This window comes from Balaenoptera borealis, assembly GCF_965194805.1.
Source record: "Balaenoptera borealis genome assembly, chromosome: 4".
NCBI classification, from domain to species: domain Eukaryota; kingdom Metazoa; phylum Chordata; class Mammalia; order Artiodactyla; family Balaenopteridae; genus Balaenoptera; species Balaenoptera borealis.
The window spans coordinates 60,900,076-60,919,323 of record NC_138861.1 but is presented as its reverse complement, the minus strand read 5'-3'; the positions used below and the strand labels follow the sequence as shown (position 1 = coordinate 60,919,323).

At 39.2% G+C, this 19,248-nt stretch overlaps 1 protein-coding gene and 1 long non-coding RNA gene across 16 annotated transcripts in view; one reads left to right on the top strand and one right to left on the bottom strand.

The window, feature by feature from the left end:
• ANKRD17 (ankyrin repeat domain 17) overlaps positions 1-12,446 on the bottom strand; it is a 250,560-nt gene extending 238,114 nt beyond the window's left edge. For all 15 annotated transcript variants that reach the window (XR_014243983.1, XM_082390034.1, XM_082390051.1 and 12 more), the window contains exon 1: positions 11,469-12,446. Coding sequence is in view for 14 of the 15 variants with exons in the window: in XM_082390034.1 (XP_082246160.1) it covers positions 11,469-11,885 (417 nt within the window). In the remaining variant the exon portion in view is untranslated. The remainder of the gene's footprint in view (positions 1-11,468) is intronic.
• A 9-nt stretch (positions 12,447-12,455) lies between these two features.
• LOC309627953 lies at positions 12,456-18,923 on the top strand. The gene is made up of 3 exons (XR_014244050.1): positions 12,456-12,958; positions 16,609-16,854; positions 18,305-18,923. It is a non-coding gene; the product is annotated as an uncharacterized lncRNA (long non-coding RNA).
• Positions 18,924-19,248: the final 325 nt, after the last annotated feature.

Here is a 19,248-nt window from a genome sequence, read left to right as displayed (position 1 = left end):
GTAGCCAGGTAACACAGGGAGAAAGGAAAAGGCCTAGTAGAGAGAGAAGTAAGAGAATGAGTTGATTTCAAAAAAATATGACAAAAAGAGATCTTCTGCTGTAGTTAATATCACATGGTACTGACGTAAAGAAAACAGAATAGAAATCTATTAAATGTTTGAGACAGATTTACCATCAAACCACATTACTGGCCTATAAAACTCTATAACTGAACTTTAAGTAACCGTGCAGCCCCTAAATGTATGCTAACTGGTACAGTGCTATAAAAGTTTTGCAACCTCAAATGCCTACTACTTCAGATGTGGCAAAGGAAGATAACAAGGAATAATCACCAAAGAACAAAGCCAAGGACACACACAATATTCAAAAGGGCATTCCTCCCAGAGAGCAAAATCAGAGTTTAACCAAGGATTTTACATAGTTGCCAGGGCAGTCTTCTCCTGTCCAGAAGGATTTCATTATTACTATGGACCAATGACTGCTGTCTACTTATTCCTTCCTTCTCCAAAGAAGCTATCATTATGATTATCCTATTCCTATTCACCACTGTACAATGGGTTGGGCAAACGATGGATAGATACATTTTTTATTATTTTACAGATTACTGGACTGAATTAAGAGGACAAGCATTATGTAGATATCCTACACTGTGAGCTATATGTAGTATCCAGATGGGACTGTGGATTGATTCTCTTGAGGAAGAAAGAAGACTATGTGTTGGAAGAAAGGTTTGTACAACTGTTGGGTGGCCAGAAGTTTTAGCCCGGTACTCAAGAAGAAAGGTTTATATTGGAGATATAAACTTGAGAGTCATTAGCAAATGCATATATAAAGACACAATACTAGATAAAATCACCTAAGAAGTAAGCAGATAAGAGACCAAAAAGGGCCCAGGAATGAGCAACGATGTACTAAATAACCAAAGGATGCACAGTGAAGGGGGTGGAAGGAAGCAAAAAGACCAAAAAAAGCAGCTAGTAATGTAAAAATAGGAGAGGGTGGTATTACATTAGCAAAGAGAATAGCACTTTTTAAGAGGCAAGGATTGGTCAGCAAGGTCAAATGCTAATGAAAAGAGTAAATAAGAAATGGATAAACAATTAAATACTATATCCAAAAAGATATCCATGTATCTTTGGGAAAAAAAGTATAGAAGTATCAAAAGAAAATATCTAAGAAATTTTGTTTAAATACTGGGGTAAAGAAGGAGTCATAAAAGAATAACTCATCTTACTACAAAAAAATAAAAAATTTTCTACATTGTGAAAATAATGTAAACAGATAGAGAATATGTTGCAACAACACCATGAAGGATTAATACCCATAAATATAAACAGCATCACAAATCACTAAGAAACAAAAAACTCTAATAGAATAATAAGTAACAACTCTAATAATAGATAAAACAGGAAATTTTCAAAAGAAATCCAAATAAAAAATAAACAGGAAAATTTGCTCAATGTCAACAGTAATAAGGAAAACAAAAACAAAACACTATTTTTTGTTTAACAGATTTTTAAAACTAAGATGATCAAATCCAGTAGCATTCTTAAACACTGTTGATGGAAGTAAAACTTGGGAGCATTTATCAAATTAACACGTGAATAACCTCTGGCCCTTAAATTCCATTTCCAGGAATCCATTCCAAAGAAGTACTTTTGTACTCAAAAATAACTGTAGGGGCTTCCCTGGTGGCGCAGTGGTTGAGAATCTGCCTGCCAATGCAGGGGGCACGGGTTCGAGCCCTGGTCTGGGAAGATCCCACATGCCGCGGAGCAACTAGTCCCGTGAGCCACAACTACTGAGCCTGCGCGTCTGGAGCCTGTGCCCCGCAACGGGAGGGGCCGCGATAGTGAGAGGCCCGCGCACCGCGATGAAGAGTGGCCCCCACTTGCTGCAACTAGAGAAAAGCCCTCGCACAGAAACGAAGACCCAACACAGCCAAAAAAAATAAATAAATAACTGTAAAAGGATGTTCACTTCAGCAATGTATATGTGATAGCAATGTACTGAAAACAATCTGTCTACCAACATAAAAGATCAAATAAATTATGAACATCATACTGTGAAACATTCATAAGTAAATGAGAATGAGCCAAATCCTAACATACTCTCTGACACACCCCCCCCCACACACACACATACCCACACCCACACCTTCTCTCTCATTCAACTCACTCGCACCAACAAAGAAACTAGACCATTTGATATACACCAAGCTGTTAGCAGCATTTACTCTAAGAGTTGGATAAAACCTTCATGTATTAGAAGACTCCTTTTTTTTTTACAAAACAAGCATCACTAGTTTTTACAGTTAAATAAATATGTAATCATTATCTGAGAAAAAAAAGAATGCAAAGATGATTTCAAATAATAATGATTAATTCTGGAAAAAAGATTAGGTGATTTTTGTATCCCTTAGATATTTTTTGATTTTGTCAAATTTTCTACAAATATGTGTAAGTTTCTACAAATATGTATGCTTAATTAATAATGTTTAATTACAGAAACACTGTATTTAAGATCTAATTTAAAAGATATTTAACATTGCACTTGATATTGTCCTGTAACTCAACTTTTCATACTTTAACCCATCTCTACCTGCAGCAACCATAAGTATACTAGTATAGCTACCTCTTTTCTGACTACAAAATCTTCAGGGTAAAATTAGAATCAATGTTTCTTTGGTGTAACTTAGTAGTCACAGACACTCTAAAAAAGTATCACATAACAGGCCTCCTTTTAAAAAAATTTTTTAAATAAAAAAAAAAAACCCAAAATTAGTGAGTATTCCAAGAGACACTCATAAAAGATGTAAAGTCTACACTATCAGTATGCAAAAACAGAACAATCCCTATAATGAGACCAATTCTAAAGGCACACAGATACATTGAAAACTGTTAGACTCCCAAGTAAAGTAATCATACAGGATTAAAATCATCCTCACAGTTTTAAATTATTATTAATTTTGTCTCAACAAGATTTAAATTTTATGAAGCTGGGAATAATGTCTCAATTTCTTCAAAACCCTCAAAATTCCTAAGTGATTATGCTAGGTCTCAATAATGCCTCTTAAATAAACTTAGTTAGAAAAATATACTAATAGTGATACTTATCTTCTAAAAATCATAAAAAACAGAATTCCATCACTGTGTTAAGTTTTCGTGTATGCAAGTTTAAAAGTTTTACTAACTATATAGAGCTATGATTTTAAATATAGCTAACTTTTTCATATTCCCTGAGAAGGAAATGTTTGAGATTATTATATAGTAAAAACAGCCACACATAGTAGATACAGAATAAATGTTTGGCAAGTAAAAGAATCAACTCCTATACCAAATCTCACACTAGTAAGAACTACACTAGAGGCTTTGCAACAGGACTATTTTTGTTATTAACTTCATATAAAAAACAAGAGGGAAATGTGGCACAGAGAAGGGAAAAGACAATAATGGGGTCAAAGACTGAACTGAAAACAGATTTGGTGTAACACAAACAGGAAGACTTCCTTTTCTTCTCAGGTTTCAGATTTAGGGCAATAGGAAAGAAGAAAAGGAAAACAGAACTTCATGTTAATATTTTTTTATTCCAAATTCAAAACTGACGAAACCAATTTTTCCACAGATCTCTCTGAAATATTTTTCATTCAAATGTTCTTTAATTAAAAAACACTCCACGAGGAAAGACCAAGCCAAGAATTAATTTTAGGATAGGTCTTTTATTTCTTCACTTTTCTTTTTTTATTTTCCATTCCTTTCTTTTTTACTGGGGGGCAGGGAGGATTAAAATATTAAAGATTAAATGAGACCAAATGATAGCTCGGGAGGGGAATATGCCCTACTAGAGATGCACAGCTACAAACTAGTTTCATAAATTTGCCATGTCTAGTCTATACTTTCAAATAATCTCAAGAAATGAGAAATGAGGAGTTTACTTATTTTCAAAATTGAAATAACACTAATACACCTCACGTTTTTCTTCATGTTGTGACTCAGTTTGAGTAACTGGTTAATTTGAACATTAAATAATAAGAGCAATGAGAATATAATTAAGGATAATCAGCAGTCCTCCTTGATCATGGATTCCATCCCTCACCCTCCAATCATTTTTAAACTCTTTCTCTAGAACTTCCCTACTTTTAGTCATCATTTTCATGGTACAGCAGGCAGAAATATATATAATCTATTTTTTGCAGATGTATCTTAGCATTGTTTAAAATTAGAATTATGACTTTGGTTATCTCTAATACCTTATTTAATCTTGCTTAACGTTATGTTGAACTTCTACTGAAAAAGCATGCTTTGTTTCAGACCATTTAATCAAAAAAGCACATTTTTTTACCCATGACTCATATAAACCTATTTAAAAATTTCAATCTATTCTCAATAATCTTGTTGTCCATTCCCATCAGTACAATTCAATATGATCTATCTGCATACTTTGAGAAAGATTTTATTATATATCAAAATTATCTATAAGAACACTAATAATATTGGCTCCAAAAGGAATTCCTAAAGTACTGTGATAGTTACATGTTTTTCCACCTGACCCTCTTTTATCTCTAGTTTCACCCTGAAGTAAACATAAAAAGTCAACTCTAAAAAGATCAGGTAATGTTTACGAGTTTCATAGGATGACAGAAGTCAACCTAAGTTATGCTTTCAATAATTAAGTCTATATTGATTTTTGCATAGCATTCTTGGGGAAGATAAAATTTTCACCATGTCCCTTTTCAATAATTAAAACTCCAAATTACAAATCATGATAAAATGATACCTATAATGCTCTACAATTCCACTTCCCCTCATGACTGGATAAGAATAGTTTCTAAAGACAAAAGAAAAAAAAAGTTAAGAAGTAAAAACACCATTAAGTCAGGAAGGGTATTTTGCTTCTGGGTAGCAAATGGATAGGCATAACTCTACCAGAAAGGTAAGGCTCCAGGCACTAGAAGGAGTATTCATATTTACCCTTCACCTTCTATTCCCTAATGACTTGTTTTTTTTTTCCAAAAGGTAAAAGCTGAAGGAAGTTAGTCAGATTTGGCATAGGTTACCATGGATGTTGGTGCCCCCTATCGGTCCTAACAAAAATATAAGTGGTATCAGCAGGCACTAATTCACATACCATTAGGAAGTGAAAATTCCTTTTTGTCTATGGTCAAGTACAGAAAAATTATAAGGAAGCTCATTATATCCACATTTCCTAAGCCACTAAATTATCCTTACAAAAATGCAGAATATACTGTCATAAGTGCAAATACTCTCAAGGGCCTAAAAATCAACCTCCTAGTCAACTGATGGTCTAATTTGGATGCTAGTAGAAGCAGTCTAGCAAATAGTCCAGTGAATTTCTGGGACTCAAAATGTACTGCTTTGATGATTATTCAACAGTTAAAACTTTCACAATACTAACTCCAATTAGGTTGATGACGTTAATGACTAGACTAAACTGAGTAATTAGAATCCAATAAAAGCATCTGACAGGGGTCCACCATAAATAGCTGCAACCAAGTTCTGTTACCTTAAGACTTGAGGTCCAGGGACTTCCCTGGTGGCGCAGTGGATAAGACTCTGCGCTCCCAATGCAGGGCGCCCGGGTTCGATCCCTGGTCAGGGACCTAGATCCCACATGCACACTGCAACTAAGAGTTCGCATGCTACAACTAAGGAGACTACATGCTGCAACTAAAGAGCCGGCGAGCCACAATTAAGGAGCCCGCAAGCCACAACTAAGGGGCCTGCCTGCCGCAACTAAGACCCAATGCAACCAAATAAATAAATACATAAATATTTTGAAAAAAGAAGAAAAGAAATCTTTAAAAAAATTAAAAAGACTTGAGGTCCCAAATATGTCCAAAGTAACTAAATAAGATATATTTATAAACTATTTTTACTTCAGAGATCTGACTGCACCAAATCCTAGCAAAGGTAAGACGCTATGACTTATTAATAACACACACGGTACGGTGCAGTAGGAGATAGAGAGATGTGTAAGACAAGGTTTCTTCTTTGGATCTGACAGAACATAGCAGACTAGATGAAAATGCTTCATCGATTAAAAGGCAAAATATGAGGATTTAAGAGAAGAGAGAGTAGGCATAGGGCTAATTTAACAGAAAGAACAGATAAATCTGCGACCCCCCTACTTCACAACACAAATATGCCTTCTTCATTACCACATTACCTTAGAAGCAAGTTTCCCAATTCTAAACAATCCATATAAATGCTCGCCTGATTTCCCACAACCATGGCAGTGAGAATGTTTCAAAATAAAAAGGTAGGAAGGAGGGAGGAGGTGGTCATATACTTCTGAGTATGGTATCTAATGAAAGTTTTACACACATACTACAGGTTAAGGGAAGAAAAGAAAAACAACAACAACAACAACTTATAAGCACCTTCAACAAAATCTTGGGTTTAACTCCAGGGTATTCACAGCCTATCCAGACCCCAGGTTAACATCTCCTATTTAAAAGGAAATTTTTTTTTTCTAAGATAACCTTAAAAAGCATGTCTTGAAAGGCAGGGAGAAGCAAAAAGATTGCCTCTAGACAAGGTGGTTTTCACTATAAAGTTTCATTCTGTTAACAACTGTTAATTCTAAATGGTGGAAATATGAATATATTTATCTGTATTTCTTTTTTTTTCAATGAGCTTTTCAGAACAAGAAAAGCTCAGCGTAGCTAATTTGTCTTCAGTGGTTGTCCTACTGCCAAAAAGTATCTTCTCCTATGCCATCTGAGTTTGTTTTAACTTATCTGAAATGCCCACATCACTGATGTCGCACTCAACATCATATGGCATACCAGAGCATATGAATGAGTGAATGAATAGGCAGGCTTTGAATCAAACAAACACAGGTTAAGTCCCGCTCTGCCACTTATCAGCTACGTGACCCTGATGAAGTTACCTAAAACCCTTCCAACCCAGTATCTTTGCCTTTAAAATGAGTATGAATATCCCCTCCAAACATCTGTATACTTTTCACATACTTTATTCAGGATATACATTTAACCATTTGTTTTCACTCTCATACTTCCTCAAACTTATATTTAATCATTGGTGTATTTTTAAATCAATGTCTTAAAATAGTTTTGCTCACCGTTGCTTACTCAGTACAGCAAAATTCCTACCATATAGTAGAAACTCCAAACATTTATGACTAATGAAACAAATATGACGACACCACAGTGTAAGGGTGAAAATGGGAATACATGAAAACTGTATTAACTCATTTAATTCTCAAAACAATGCTATAAGATAGAATCTACTATTATCACCATTAACATATAAGGAAACTGGAGAGAGGTTATGTAACTTGCCCAAGATCACAAACGTAGTGTGTGATGGACCAAAGATATGAATCCAAGCTCCATTCCTGCTCTTAACCATTATGTTAGACTTGACACACATTAGGCACGGATTAAGTAATTGTTTTTATTATGTTTTTAAAATGTAAATATATCTAGGATGCTTAAGGTACTTATCAGGCATTCAACAATCAATGTCTTGGTTTAAATGGCTTTCCCTCAATACCTATGAGAGATCACCATCACTAAAAGAAGTAATTAAGTAATTGAAAGATGTTAAAATCCAAACTTCAGTTATTCAGCAGCTGTGGATCCAAGAAGGACGGAAGAAACTCTATGCCTCCTCCTGGTTTCCCAAATGAATTCTGGATCCTCCTTAGTTACTGAAAAAATTTTTATTAAGTACTATGCTTAAGCAGAATAGGAGACGAGATAATTATGACAGAACTATTGTTTCAAAGATCTTAACATCTTATTTACAAATACTGCTTCATCAATTAAGAGATGAAACTGGGGAACAAATAAGCTTCTCTGGGCTAATCTGGGATTCTACCATTACAGCAGAAGAACTTAGCATTTTTCTATTAAAAAACTAACAAAAAAAGGTTTGGAAGTAAACTTGAAGAAACGCAATCTACTTAAATAATTGTTCTTTCTCCTTCTTTTCTCAACCCTACCTCTTTCCTGTTTGTCTATAAACAGATTCTCCCTGGCCATGCAAATCCTTTCAAAAGTGAATGAATAAGTCAGTACTAACTTATTTACTGGCTCTCCTTGTCTGAAATTTCTTCACTAGGTTTGTTACTTAAATTTAAAGCCTCAAGTTACCTACCAAATATAGATGGAATTCTGATCAACTCCTACTGTACTAATATTTTATGCATCTTTAACAGAAATGTCACTTTTGAACATGAGTTCTACCTTCAATAGCAAGCTTTTTCCATTTTGAATTCTGCTTTAGCCAACACTGATGCCATTCAATTTACATTTGAAAATAGATTCAATAGAATGCAACGTTGATTCTGAAATGGACTATCAACTCTTGCAATTTCAACATTTTTTTCTTGTAATATTTGAGCAAGCTATTTAATTAATTTAATCCACTAATCAGAAAAGATGTGCATTACAACCTTTATGTTAGGAAATACATTTCTATTTTCCATATTGGTTAGTCACCCATTGAAAGCTGAGAAAATTACTGCAATTTTCAATTTTTGATCTAAGGTTTTGCATCAGATTGGGGAGGTGGGTAAAGGAATATCTGAAGTTACACAAATTATCTAAAACATGATTATCCGTATTCTGAAATACTGAAGAGAAAATCCAATTCTCAATAACCTACACTAACGTTTAGTAAAAATTAGATTCTTGTTCTTGAACATTCAAATAAAGCTTTTATTTAAATTGAATCTCCTTTCCTTCCAGTGTTCCCTCTTTCAGCAGATATACAAAATATCCAGCTAGCGTTTCATCGAAGTAAACATATATACTGTTGTTAAATTATCCTCCACTTTTGTAGGTTAAATACCCCAAAACTATAACCTTTCTTATTCCTTCTTAACTTTTCAATGATTTTTATTGGAAGGATAATCTCAAAGACGTTATCCATATTTTCCATTGTGTAGCCAATAACAGAAAGGACGTAAGTACAATTAAGTATTAGCCACAAGATTTCCTAGCTCTAGAAAGTTAAACTTCTGCTAACATGTCAATAAAATGGTAATGAAATGAAAAACACTGCACAACTCATCCATTTAGCTTATAGTGTACAGTGACAATTATGTTCATTTATTTCTCTATTCTGGTCAAGGATGGAGGCAGGTGCAGAGACATACTGTCCTTCTGTCTGCTTATCCCTCATCATGTACCTGTATAGATTTATACAAATGGTTGTGCTTTCTTCCACTTATTTCTCCTGACTCAGCTCCATAACAAATGACGAACCCACTGTTTACATCACTGTACAGAAGACAAAATAAAGCATATTAAAAATAAAGAAAACACTCCCCTAGTTGATCAGTCAACATGTACCATTCCTATCTTCCAAGGAAAACAAACCCAACTCACAAAACTAACACACCTACAAACTTAAGCCTATTCTACATGATTTAATGAATTACTAAAAGTTTTGCTTATTAGGCTCAATTCCAATGGACAGAACTATCTAGGTATGTGAAGTTTAGAGAATAATATTTCAGTAAGTACTGCACTCAACTTCATATTGAGTTCCAAACCAGAGCGTGATATTTTATCTGAGAATTTTAAATCTTAATAAAATATTGGTATTTTGCCCATAGCTGCATGATTGTGTTACCTTGCAATTGACCGCCTACTTTTTGAAAAATGTCAGAAGGGAGATACAGGGAATAAATTGTCATGAAAAGTATACTGGTCTGAACCATTAGAAAACTCCGATTTCCACTTTTGCTGCTACCACCACAACCAGTTTCCTTTAAAAAAAAAAAAAAACTCTCATTTTCCTCATTTTTAAAATAAAAGGGTTAGATGAGATTATCTCTAAAATGTTTCTCATCTCTGTAAAAATAATACAGTTGAATGATTCTAACTACCATATAAAAGATTTTACTGGAAATAAGGATCCTGTCACATCCTTCTCTTCACTGTTTCATATGCAGGCTGAGCAACACACTATCCTGAAACACCCAAGTAGGTCAATACAAAATCTATCAATACAAACCTCCCCTTAGAATTCAGTAGGCTAAATGAAATAGCAGGGAGTGTCCATCTTTTTGGTATACATACACGAACTATTTATTACATCTCTACCGATATAACTTCATCCAGTCTGAGGTAAAAGAGAATCTGGTCTTCTACTAACAGACAAGTCTCAAATTCTTTAAAAGGTATTTCCCTATTTGAAATTAGGGAACCCAAGTTCCAATAATGCAATTTTCGAAAAACCAGCCTTGTACCAAAATTAGCAGTGCTTGTGAAAAAGAATAAATGGCAAGTGGTACTTCTAGATAATTCAGTTGTTCTCTCTTATAAGTAAATTTATAATCAGCCTTTAAAGCTGCTTTCCTTCTGCTACCTTAAGTTACAACTTCTTTCTTCAGATCAAGATTTTCGAGCTTCCATTTCAGGGAGTGGACAAAAGAGTTACAAAAGAGCTGCTAACTAGTAAGGCTAACTCCTCTTCGCTTGTTCTCAGTATGGTTGGTACGTTTTACTGAGTTTTGGTTAAATGGTCTTCTTTGAAGAATGAGGTCCTGCAACGCCGCCTGTCTGTGGACCCAGGAAAAATTATAAACAGTTATTATGAAACCAGATCACTAGGACAAACCAAGAGGCCTTCCTATTCCAACTCACCACAACCAAGCCTGCCTCCAAAGCAGACTCTTCAGCTGCCTCACGTTATGTGGAAAGCAACAGGGCCTGGCTTAATTCTTCCTCACCAAGGAAGCATTTGAAAATGTAAGAGTATGACATGTCAGGATCAAACATAGTTTTCAACCACTGAGTTACATATAAATGTATATGGACATAAGATCAGTTCATCCAAAATCCTTGAGAGATTGAGGAAGTGAAGGTTACTTCAGCAGCCACAATAGTTATGAAAAAAAAAAAAAAAAACTGCAGCAGAACAGTATGGAAAAGTACAGCTTCTCACGTGTCTCTCACATACACAAATACTTAGCTCTGAGTCCATTACAACCTTGCCTCCCCCCAAAACTGCTCCCCTCCAACCTCACAAGCGGGAGAAATTGACCAACCTCCTAGTCGTTCCTCACGAGACTCATCTACCTATTATCTTACCCCTCCCGCTTTGGTCCCGCCCCCGCCCCAGGAGTAACACGGCCCTACTGGCCCGAGGCCGACCCCGCCGGCTGTGCAAAGAGGGAATCTAAGCGATTCCCTCCATCCTAAACCGAGCGAACCATGCCAGGGTAACGTGCTGTTCACCAACTCTGTGCACTCCGTGGTCCTCCCACCCCCACGTGTCAGCTACCCTCCCCCACATGTCCACACCTCACAATTTCGGCCGGGGAAAGAAAGGGGGCAGTGGAAAGAAAGCCTGGCCCCTAAGACAGATCAAGCCCACAGGAATCTGTCCCACCGCAAGTCCCCTCCCACCTTTGGCCCCTACCCTTTACGCTCCCTTCCTCCCTCCTTCCCTTGAAACCAGGCCCTTGCCTCAGAAACCTCCTCTTCCTCGTCGTCGTCGTCCTCTTCTTCCTCGCTGTTGTTGCTGCTGGTGCCGCCGCCGCCGCCGCCTCCGCCGCCACCGCCTCCACCGCCGCCGCTGTTGTCGCTGTCGCTGCTGCTTTCGCTGCTGCTGGGGGGTCGGCAAGTCCGGTTACGCTTGGCCTTGTGGTGTTGCTGCGGCGGCGGCTTCTTCTTCAGGAGCAGGTCGCAGACTCGCACCATCCCACGAGGAGACGAGGCCGAGCGAGCCCCGCTGCCGCCGCCGCCGCCGCCAACGCCGCTGCCGACCTCCGCCGCCGGTGCAGCCGCGGGGGGGCCCACCACAGCCGCCACCGCCGGGGGGCTCCCTTCTCCCTCAGCTGCCGCCGCCGCCGCCGCCGCCACCGGAACCGTCGCCTTCTCCATCTCCGGGGAAAGAGGGAGGGCGCGGACGGGGGAGGGGCGTGGGGGCTACGCTCTACCGCGACTTCGGCCGCACCGGGGCCAACACAGCGTTCGGTGCCGCCTCCGCCGCCACCGCCTCGGTCACCTCTACTGCTGCTGCCGCCGCCGCCGCTCCGCCAGCTCTCACCTCGTCTCGCGATACTGAGGGCGGGGAGCCTGACGATGGGAGGGAGGGAGAGGGAGGGAGCGTGAGGGAGCTAGGAGGGGGTGGTTAGAGGCGAAGAGGGAGACCAGGGTGTCGGGAGATCAAGCGGAGGGGAGACTACCCAAAGTCGGGGGAAGTGTGCCTAGGGCGACTTCCGATGGGGGGACGCCGGGGACAGAGGAGGGCCGCGGTTACTGCCGTAGCGCCCGCTACACCCGGATTTCTTCTCTTTCCTCGCTATTTCCCCCGCACACAGCCCCTTCAGACCTCCCTTCTTCCTTCCTCGCTGGTGACTAGAACGCAGCCGCAGGCGGAAGTACGGGTGACGCCATCAGCCGTCGCCTGAGCGGTGGCGCGCGGGTGGCCGAAAGACGAAAGTGAGATTTCGAGGGTCGGGTCTTGGGCCCCCGCGGGCGGGCAGTGTTGCGGTGCGGGGGGGCGGGCGGGCAGGCTGGAGAGGAGCAGCCCGGGCCGGGTGGGGAAGCCCATACCGAAGCACGGACCAGACGCTTTGTTAGCTGGAGGCCCGGACTGCCTGATCCGGGAGGTGGAGCCTGGTTCTGGACTCTTGTACGTAGTTTCGTTTCTGGCCATTTTTTCTACCGCCAAATGGTGAGTTAGGGCTGTGGATCTTGAGAGATGGCGTCGTGTAAAGGAAAGAGCCTACTTTGACTAAGTCTTGGGTCAGACTTCCTGAACCTGAGCTTACACCTGTGTAACATAAAGGAGTTCGACTAAGTGAAGTCTGAGATCACTACAACTCTGAAGTTTCCAAAGGGGAGAAGACAGGAGAAGGAAGCAGAATCTGTGCCAAACTCTGCAGACGATTCAGTGAATGACCCCGATTTAGTCCTTCCACCCCTCACCTACTCAGCTTTTTATCTGTGAAGTAAGCATCATAAGTAATCATCCTTGTCTGTGAATCTCTTGAAAGGAATATTGTGATGGGGGTTGTGAGTTCAGTTGTAGGTGTCTGAAGAACTTTCAGGACTTTTGGAATAATAACGTAGCTTATTGAACTCAGAATTATCCCTTTCAGGTTCAGTAAGAACACAGTAGCATAAGGAAAATGAAGGAAACATCAAAGAAAGATGTACTGGCACAAGATAAAAAGTATGTCTCAGCTGACATAGTTGCCGTTTTAAGACTGCTAAGTTTAGCTGAGTATGCCTGAATTTTTTTAGCCTTTTTTTTTTTCTTTTTAACACTGGCATACCATATGAAATGTGGGCAGTTGCCAGTACTCTACAGAGTACTATGGCAGAATTGGCAATGATTGAATCAATTCATTCAAGCAAAAATTCATCATGTGCCTACTGTGTGCATAGTTTACAAAATCTAAGTCTCTGCTTCCTGGGGCTTTACAGTGTAATAAGTGTTATAGTAAATATACACACGAAGTGCTAATCATCTGCCTGTTCCTCTCCTACAGTGGTTGCTAAGTTCTGTGCAGAACAGTACACTACATTATGTATCTTAACATTACAGATTTAGGTCTTAACCTCAGCTGGATTCCTCCCTCCTTCTTATATATTCTTCAGCACCTTTTTCTCCCTTCCCACCAGAATACTTTTGCAGTCTTTAAATCCCAACCACATTTCATTATGTGACTTTACTTCAAACTTCACAAGAAGATCGATGCTGTTAGGCACAAACTCCTTCAATTTTCCAAATACTAGAAACTTAGGTACTTCTGAATCTTTCTTTTCCTCCAATATCAGAGGAATGAGACACTCCCTGCTCTTATATAAGATGAATTATCCGTCTGTACTCTAGTTCCAATCCCTGAGTTCTCTTCTATTATCCTTTCTGTCTTCAGTCCTCTACATTTGTGGTTCCACTCTGTTTCCTTTCCATCACAACCAAGCTTTAAAGAGTATTCTACATTCAATGTCTCTTTTTGTTATCTGAATTTCAGTTATTAACCCTGTGCAATCTAACTTATGTACCTATCACACCATCACAAATACTCTGTTTGAAGTAATCCCATTATTTAGAAGAAAATGAATTCTTACTCTTTTATATAATAGGGAAATGATTATTTTGTTGGAACTATTAGAATAAGGTCACACCTATTAGAATGGACAAAGCCCCTGGAGTGACTTTCTGTTCTTTTTATGTAGCATTTTTTTTCCTTTTAGAACCTTGTAACAGAGACTTGATTAGTCATTCATGAAACTTATTTCTTCTTCCTGGGCATACAGCTAGACTAAATATACCAACTTCCCTTTAGTTATTTGTGGTCATGTGAATGACTTTTAGCCAGTGAAATGTAAATGGAAGTGACATGCTCATTTCCAGGCTTAATGAAGTCCTTCCATCTTCACTCTTTGTCCACCAACTTGAAGCTAGTGAGTATGGTGATCTTAAAAACTGTATTCTGAAGATGCCAGAGCCAGAAGAGAGAAGGAGCATGAGTGGCTAAATTACTACTTGGAAGACAGACACCTCCAAATTAGAAACACTGCTTTTTGGACTTCTTGTAAGAGAGAAAGTTGAGATTTGAGAATTCATATGTTACAGGAGCTAGAATGACCATGACTAACCCAGAAATTGGTGCTGGAAGTGGGGTACTGCTTAGACAGTACCCCATATTTTTATGTTATAAAATATGCTGTATTGGCTTACTGATGATGCAGCAGATGTTGGAGAAACTGGTATCAGAGGCTGGAAGGAGACCCATGTTTTGCAGTGGCAAAATGGGTGGTAAAACTATTACCTACCTATTGAGACTGTAGCTCAGTACAATCTCAAGAGGAAATAGTTCAAAAGAGTATAAGTAATACTGTATTTTGCATTTTAGCATTTTACTTTTAGCAACACTTTGCTGAAGAGATAAGCTCAGGAAACAATTGCAGAAATGAATGTGCATAGGAATATTTGGAATTCTTGACCGGGAACAGTAAAACAATGAAACTAGAAGAGGCCTTGAGTACAGTCCTCCCAAGATTTAGTCCCGGAACAAAAATCAGATCAAGGCTTTGGCCTTTCCATCCAAGGCCATTATTTTCGATGGCCTCAAGGAGGCTGGGATGAAGTTCTTGAGAAACTGACATGGGGGCAAGGAAGCAAAGGAATAAATTGGGTTAGAGAATTATGTAAGAACTTTGGGTGTAGTTACTAGAAGCAAATAGATCATAGGACTAAATTTTTGAAGGAATTTTATTACTGATCAAATCATGAACCTGATTCAAATATTGTTCAAGTGTTAAAACCTTGAGGCAGCTGTTCCACCCCAAACTTGCATAAGTAGAAAATAGAGCATAAATGCTTTACAACTCCCCAGTACTCACATAGGATGTGGCCATGGGGAATAATGGGCAGAAAACATTTCAGAGGCCAGTATTGGGCCATACAGAAGACAGAGGACAAACAAATTCCTCTACAAAACTAGATTGCGATCTCATCAAAACTTCCTCCACTCTCACAGCAGATGGACCACAAAATGCCTGCTCAGTATTTCATCGTTGTTATGTATCTGTATTGCCTAGTGTCTCACAGTTTTCTCTTTTCCTAATGAGAGCATATTGTAGTTACCTGTTTCTGATCTACCACTGTACAATTTGTTTCCTGGAATTTGGGGTGATATTAGAGATAACTTGTGTTTTTTAATTCATAGGTTGTATCTGGATCTAATGAAGAGGACTGCACATTACCTAAAAACTAGACTTTAAGCCCAACCTAGTAACTGGATAGAACTTTTAGGTTGTCTTTATTTGGGTAGGATGTGTTCTTTATGTGGGAAGAGAGGTAAAATGGATATTTAGTGATCAGAATAGTGGACTCTTGCAGACACTAGATTCTTCTGAGCACACAGTTAGATTACATTTCCCAGCCTCCTTTGCAATTAGGCTTACCAGTTAGATGTGCCAATTAGATTCTAACCAGTGGAATGTGAGTATAAGTGACGTGCTCCTATGGCATCTCTGGTCCATAAAAAATATCACATGAAAAGTTCTCCAGTATCTCCCATTCCCCAGCAACTTAAGGCATTTGTATTGGAAGCCATGTGTTGAAGATGGCAAAGCCACAAGGTGTAAGGACTCTGGTTTCCTGAATCTTCACTTGGAGGATAACTGCCTGCCTATTAACTTGTGTTAGAGTTCTTATGCGTTCTTTTGTGTGACCCACTGATATTTGAGAGTTTGTCCTAACTAGTATAGATCTACCCTTGTTTCTCCAGGTGCAACCATCCATTTCCTGGTCTTAACTCCCATACCACAGGAGTGGGCCCATGAATCAAGCCAACCAAAGTACCATAATTCCTCAGTCATAGGGATTGGTTTAGGAATGGGCAGGTTAACAAAAGGAGCCAATCAGAGACAACCTCACCATTTTGGCTAGCATTATTGAGAAAGAGGCACCTCACTCTGGCTGAAGTTAAGCAAAAACTTAAATTATCTGTAGCCTTTGGTCACCATGTGGCATGAACATGTCTGAGAAAGAAATCATTACAAGACAATAGAGGCAGTCTCGATGGTATTGCAAGAGGTAAAAAGTGCTCATGAATTGAGACATATTTCTTGGCTCTCTCCTCAGAGTTGAAACCCTAAGGGGTAAGGGATAGACACTGCCAGGAAGACTTCGGAATTCAAAAACAGGGAGCTTGTGGCTTGGGCCCTGTTTCCCACCTGGAACTTTGCCCAACACAGGCAACTACAATCAAGTAGAAATGGCAACATAATATGTTTAAGCAGATGGCCAGGCAGCATTGATAACCACTCCCACTCCTGCATGTTCCTTGACTACACTGAACTGAAAAGGAGATACAGAATTCCTTAAGAGGTATGTAAATTTGATTCACAGTAAGAGCGCAATTGCTTTACACAGGCTTGCTGCAGTACAGGGTGATTGAAACTCATGGCACAGGCTGTGGTATGAATCCATGGGTTGGATAGAGGATCCTATTGAGAAGACACACCCATAAATTCTAAAGTAAGGGCAGAGGAAAAACAATCACATTTTGAGAGAATAGATTGCAAATTGTATCAACAATAGACATTACAGCAACAAATTTAGTCAGCAAGCAGGCCAGATGCCCCTCCAACAATGCCATGATAGTGAAGGACTTACCTCCAGCAACCAGATAAACTCTTAGAGAGAAAAGCCTAATAATATGTTAAACTTTGAATTCTCTGAACTTGCATCCAAAATTAATGTGAAATTCAAAACGGACTATTAAACTGGAAAAGAGTAAGAAATCTCAAAATGGCAAGGTTTGGGTTTTTATTCCTGACTAGTACATAAAATAATACCAGTGTCAACAAATGACACACCCTGAAATGCAAAACTGGTAAGTCTAGGTGGCATGCACAGTGATAACAGTTCCTTGGCCCTGGCTAGGAGGTTCGTTAATATTTACTATGTTGTAGCAAGCAAGCAAATTGTTAAATTTTAGATCTTAGACAATATCTATATCAAGGTTAACGTTTTAGGGGAATTGGTAGAAAAATGTCAGGATTTTGCAGTGTGTCCATTAGCAAGGTCCTACAAGAAAGGGATACATTTCAGTTCAAGCTGCCTGTATGAATGCAGGAGAAAGAATACAGTTGACCCTTAAACTGTGCGAATTTTTAAAAATAAATACAGTGGCCCTCAGTATTGGGGGACTGCACATACATGGTTAAATCTGCAAATGCAGAATCCACAGATCTGGAGGTTTGACTACTGGACCCAAGCATCCGCAGATTTTGCTATCTGTGGCAGGTGCTGGAACCAGTCCCCTTTGAGTACCGAGGAACAACTGTATATTTCTAAGACACCCCCTTTCTGCATGTACTCAGTAATCCATGTGACTGAGAATCAACTAAACCTGCAATTTACAGGTTTGGAAAACCCATATTCTCTGTCCTGAGCTAAAGTTAGTGCAAACACAGGTAAGGAGTTGAAAACTCAGTAAAAGATATAATTGGAACCCTGAAAAAAGCCTGATTCTTGATCACCTCATGCATCTCTTGCTGTGTATATCCTATCTGACAAAGGTTGACAAATTAGTCCCATTGTGAGGAACCATTCCCTGAGATACAACTTGGAGGCAAGTGGACAGAGATAAATTCTAGCTGCATTATCCCTAAACTCATTGCTCAGCTTATGATTTTGGATACAAAGGCCAAAATAGAAATACATAGTTAATTTAGTTGACTGGAGGATAGACATTGCATTCCAACCTTGTAACACATTGCTAAGGGACAGAAAACAGATAACACACCATGTCTGTTTTTGGTTTCTAAACCAGAGTTACCAAAGAGCAAGGTGACCAGCAGCCAACTAAGATTGTAAGAGACTTGTATAGACAAAAAATACCAAGTCTTGCAAACAAAGGCCTATGATTGCTTAATTCCAATACCCTCTTACGTGTGGGCAAGGGATCAGGGAGCACCTTCCAGAGCACAAACTCAAGACATATTAACTGGACTTCCCTGGTGGTGCAGTAGTTAAGAATCCACCTGCCAATGCAGGGGGCATGGGTTCGAGCCCTGGTCCAGGAAGATCCCACATGCTGTGGAGCAACTAAGCCCATGCACCACAACTACTGAGCCTGCGCTCTAGAGCCCACAAGCCACAACTACTGAGCCCACACGCCGCAACTACTGAAGCCTGCGCACCTAGAGCCCCTGCTCTGCAACAAGAGAAGCCACCGCAATGAGAAGCCCACACACCGCAATAAAGAGTACCCCCACTCGCCTCAAGTAGAGAAAGCCTGCACGCAGCAACGAAGACCCAACACAGCCAAAAAAAAAAAAAAAAAAGGACATATTAACTGACCAAGAACCTCATCTACTAGCTAATTAGAGTGCCCTTACTTTCCTTAAGTGTATACCAATATCTAATAAAATTATCTTTATCGTGCTGTACCATGATGTGCTACATTCAAACCTGGTTTAAGAAATGCATATCACCTAGAACTCTTGGTTTCCAAGAGCAAGATGGAAAAATTGGATGAGACTTTGGCATGTCTCCTGTTGGAGAAGAGAGTATTTCAGTTGTCCATGGTATAATTACATTGTCTTAGACTAGGGTATTTTTAAAATTCTGTGTACTGAAAAAAGCACAAGTAGAGGTGCCAGGTAGCCAAGGGGTAGAATGTAGTGAAAAACACTTTTGTATGTCCATCTTTTCAGGAGATTCCTATCCTTTATGTAATAAAGCTGTCAATTATGTGACTTTTCCCCTGTCGTA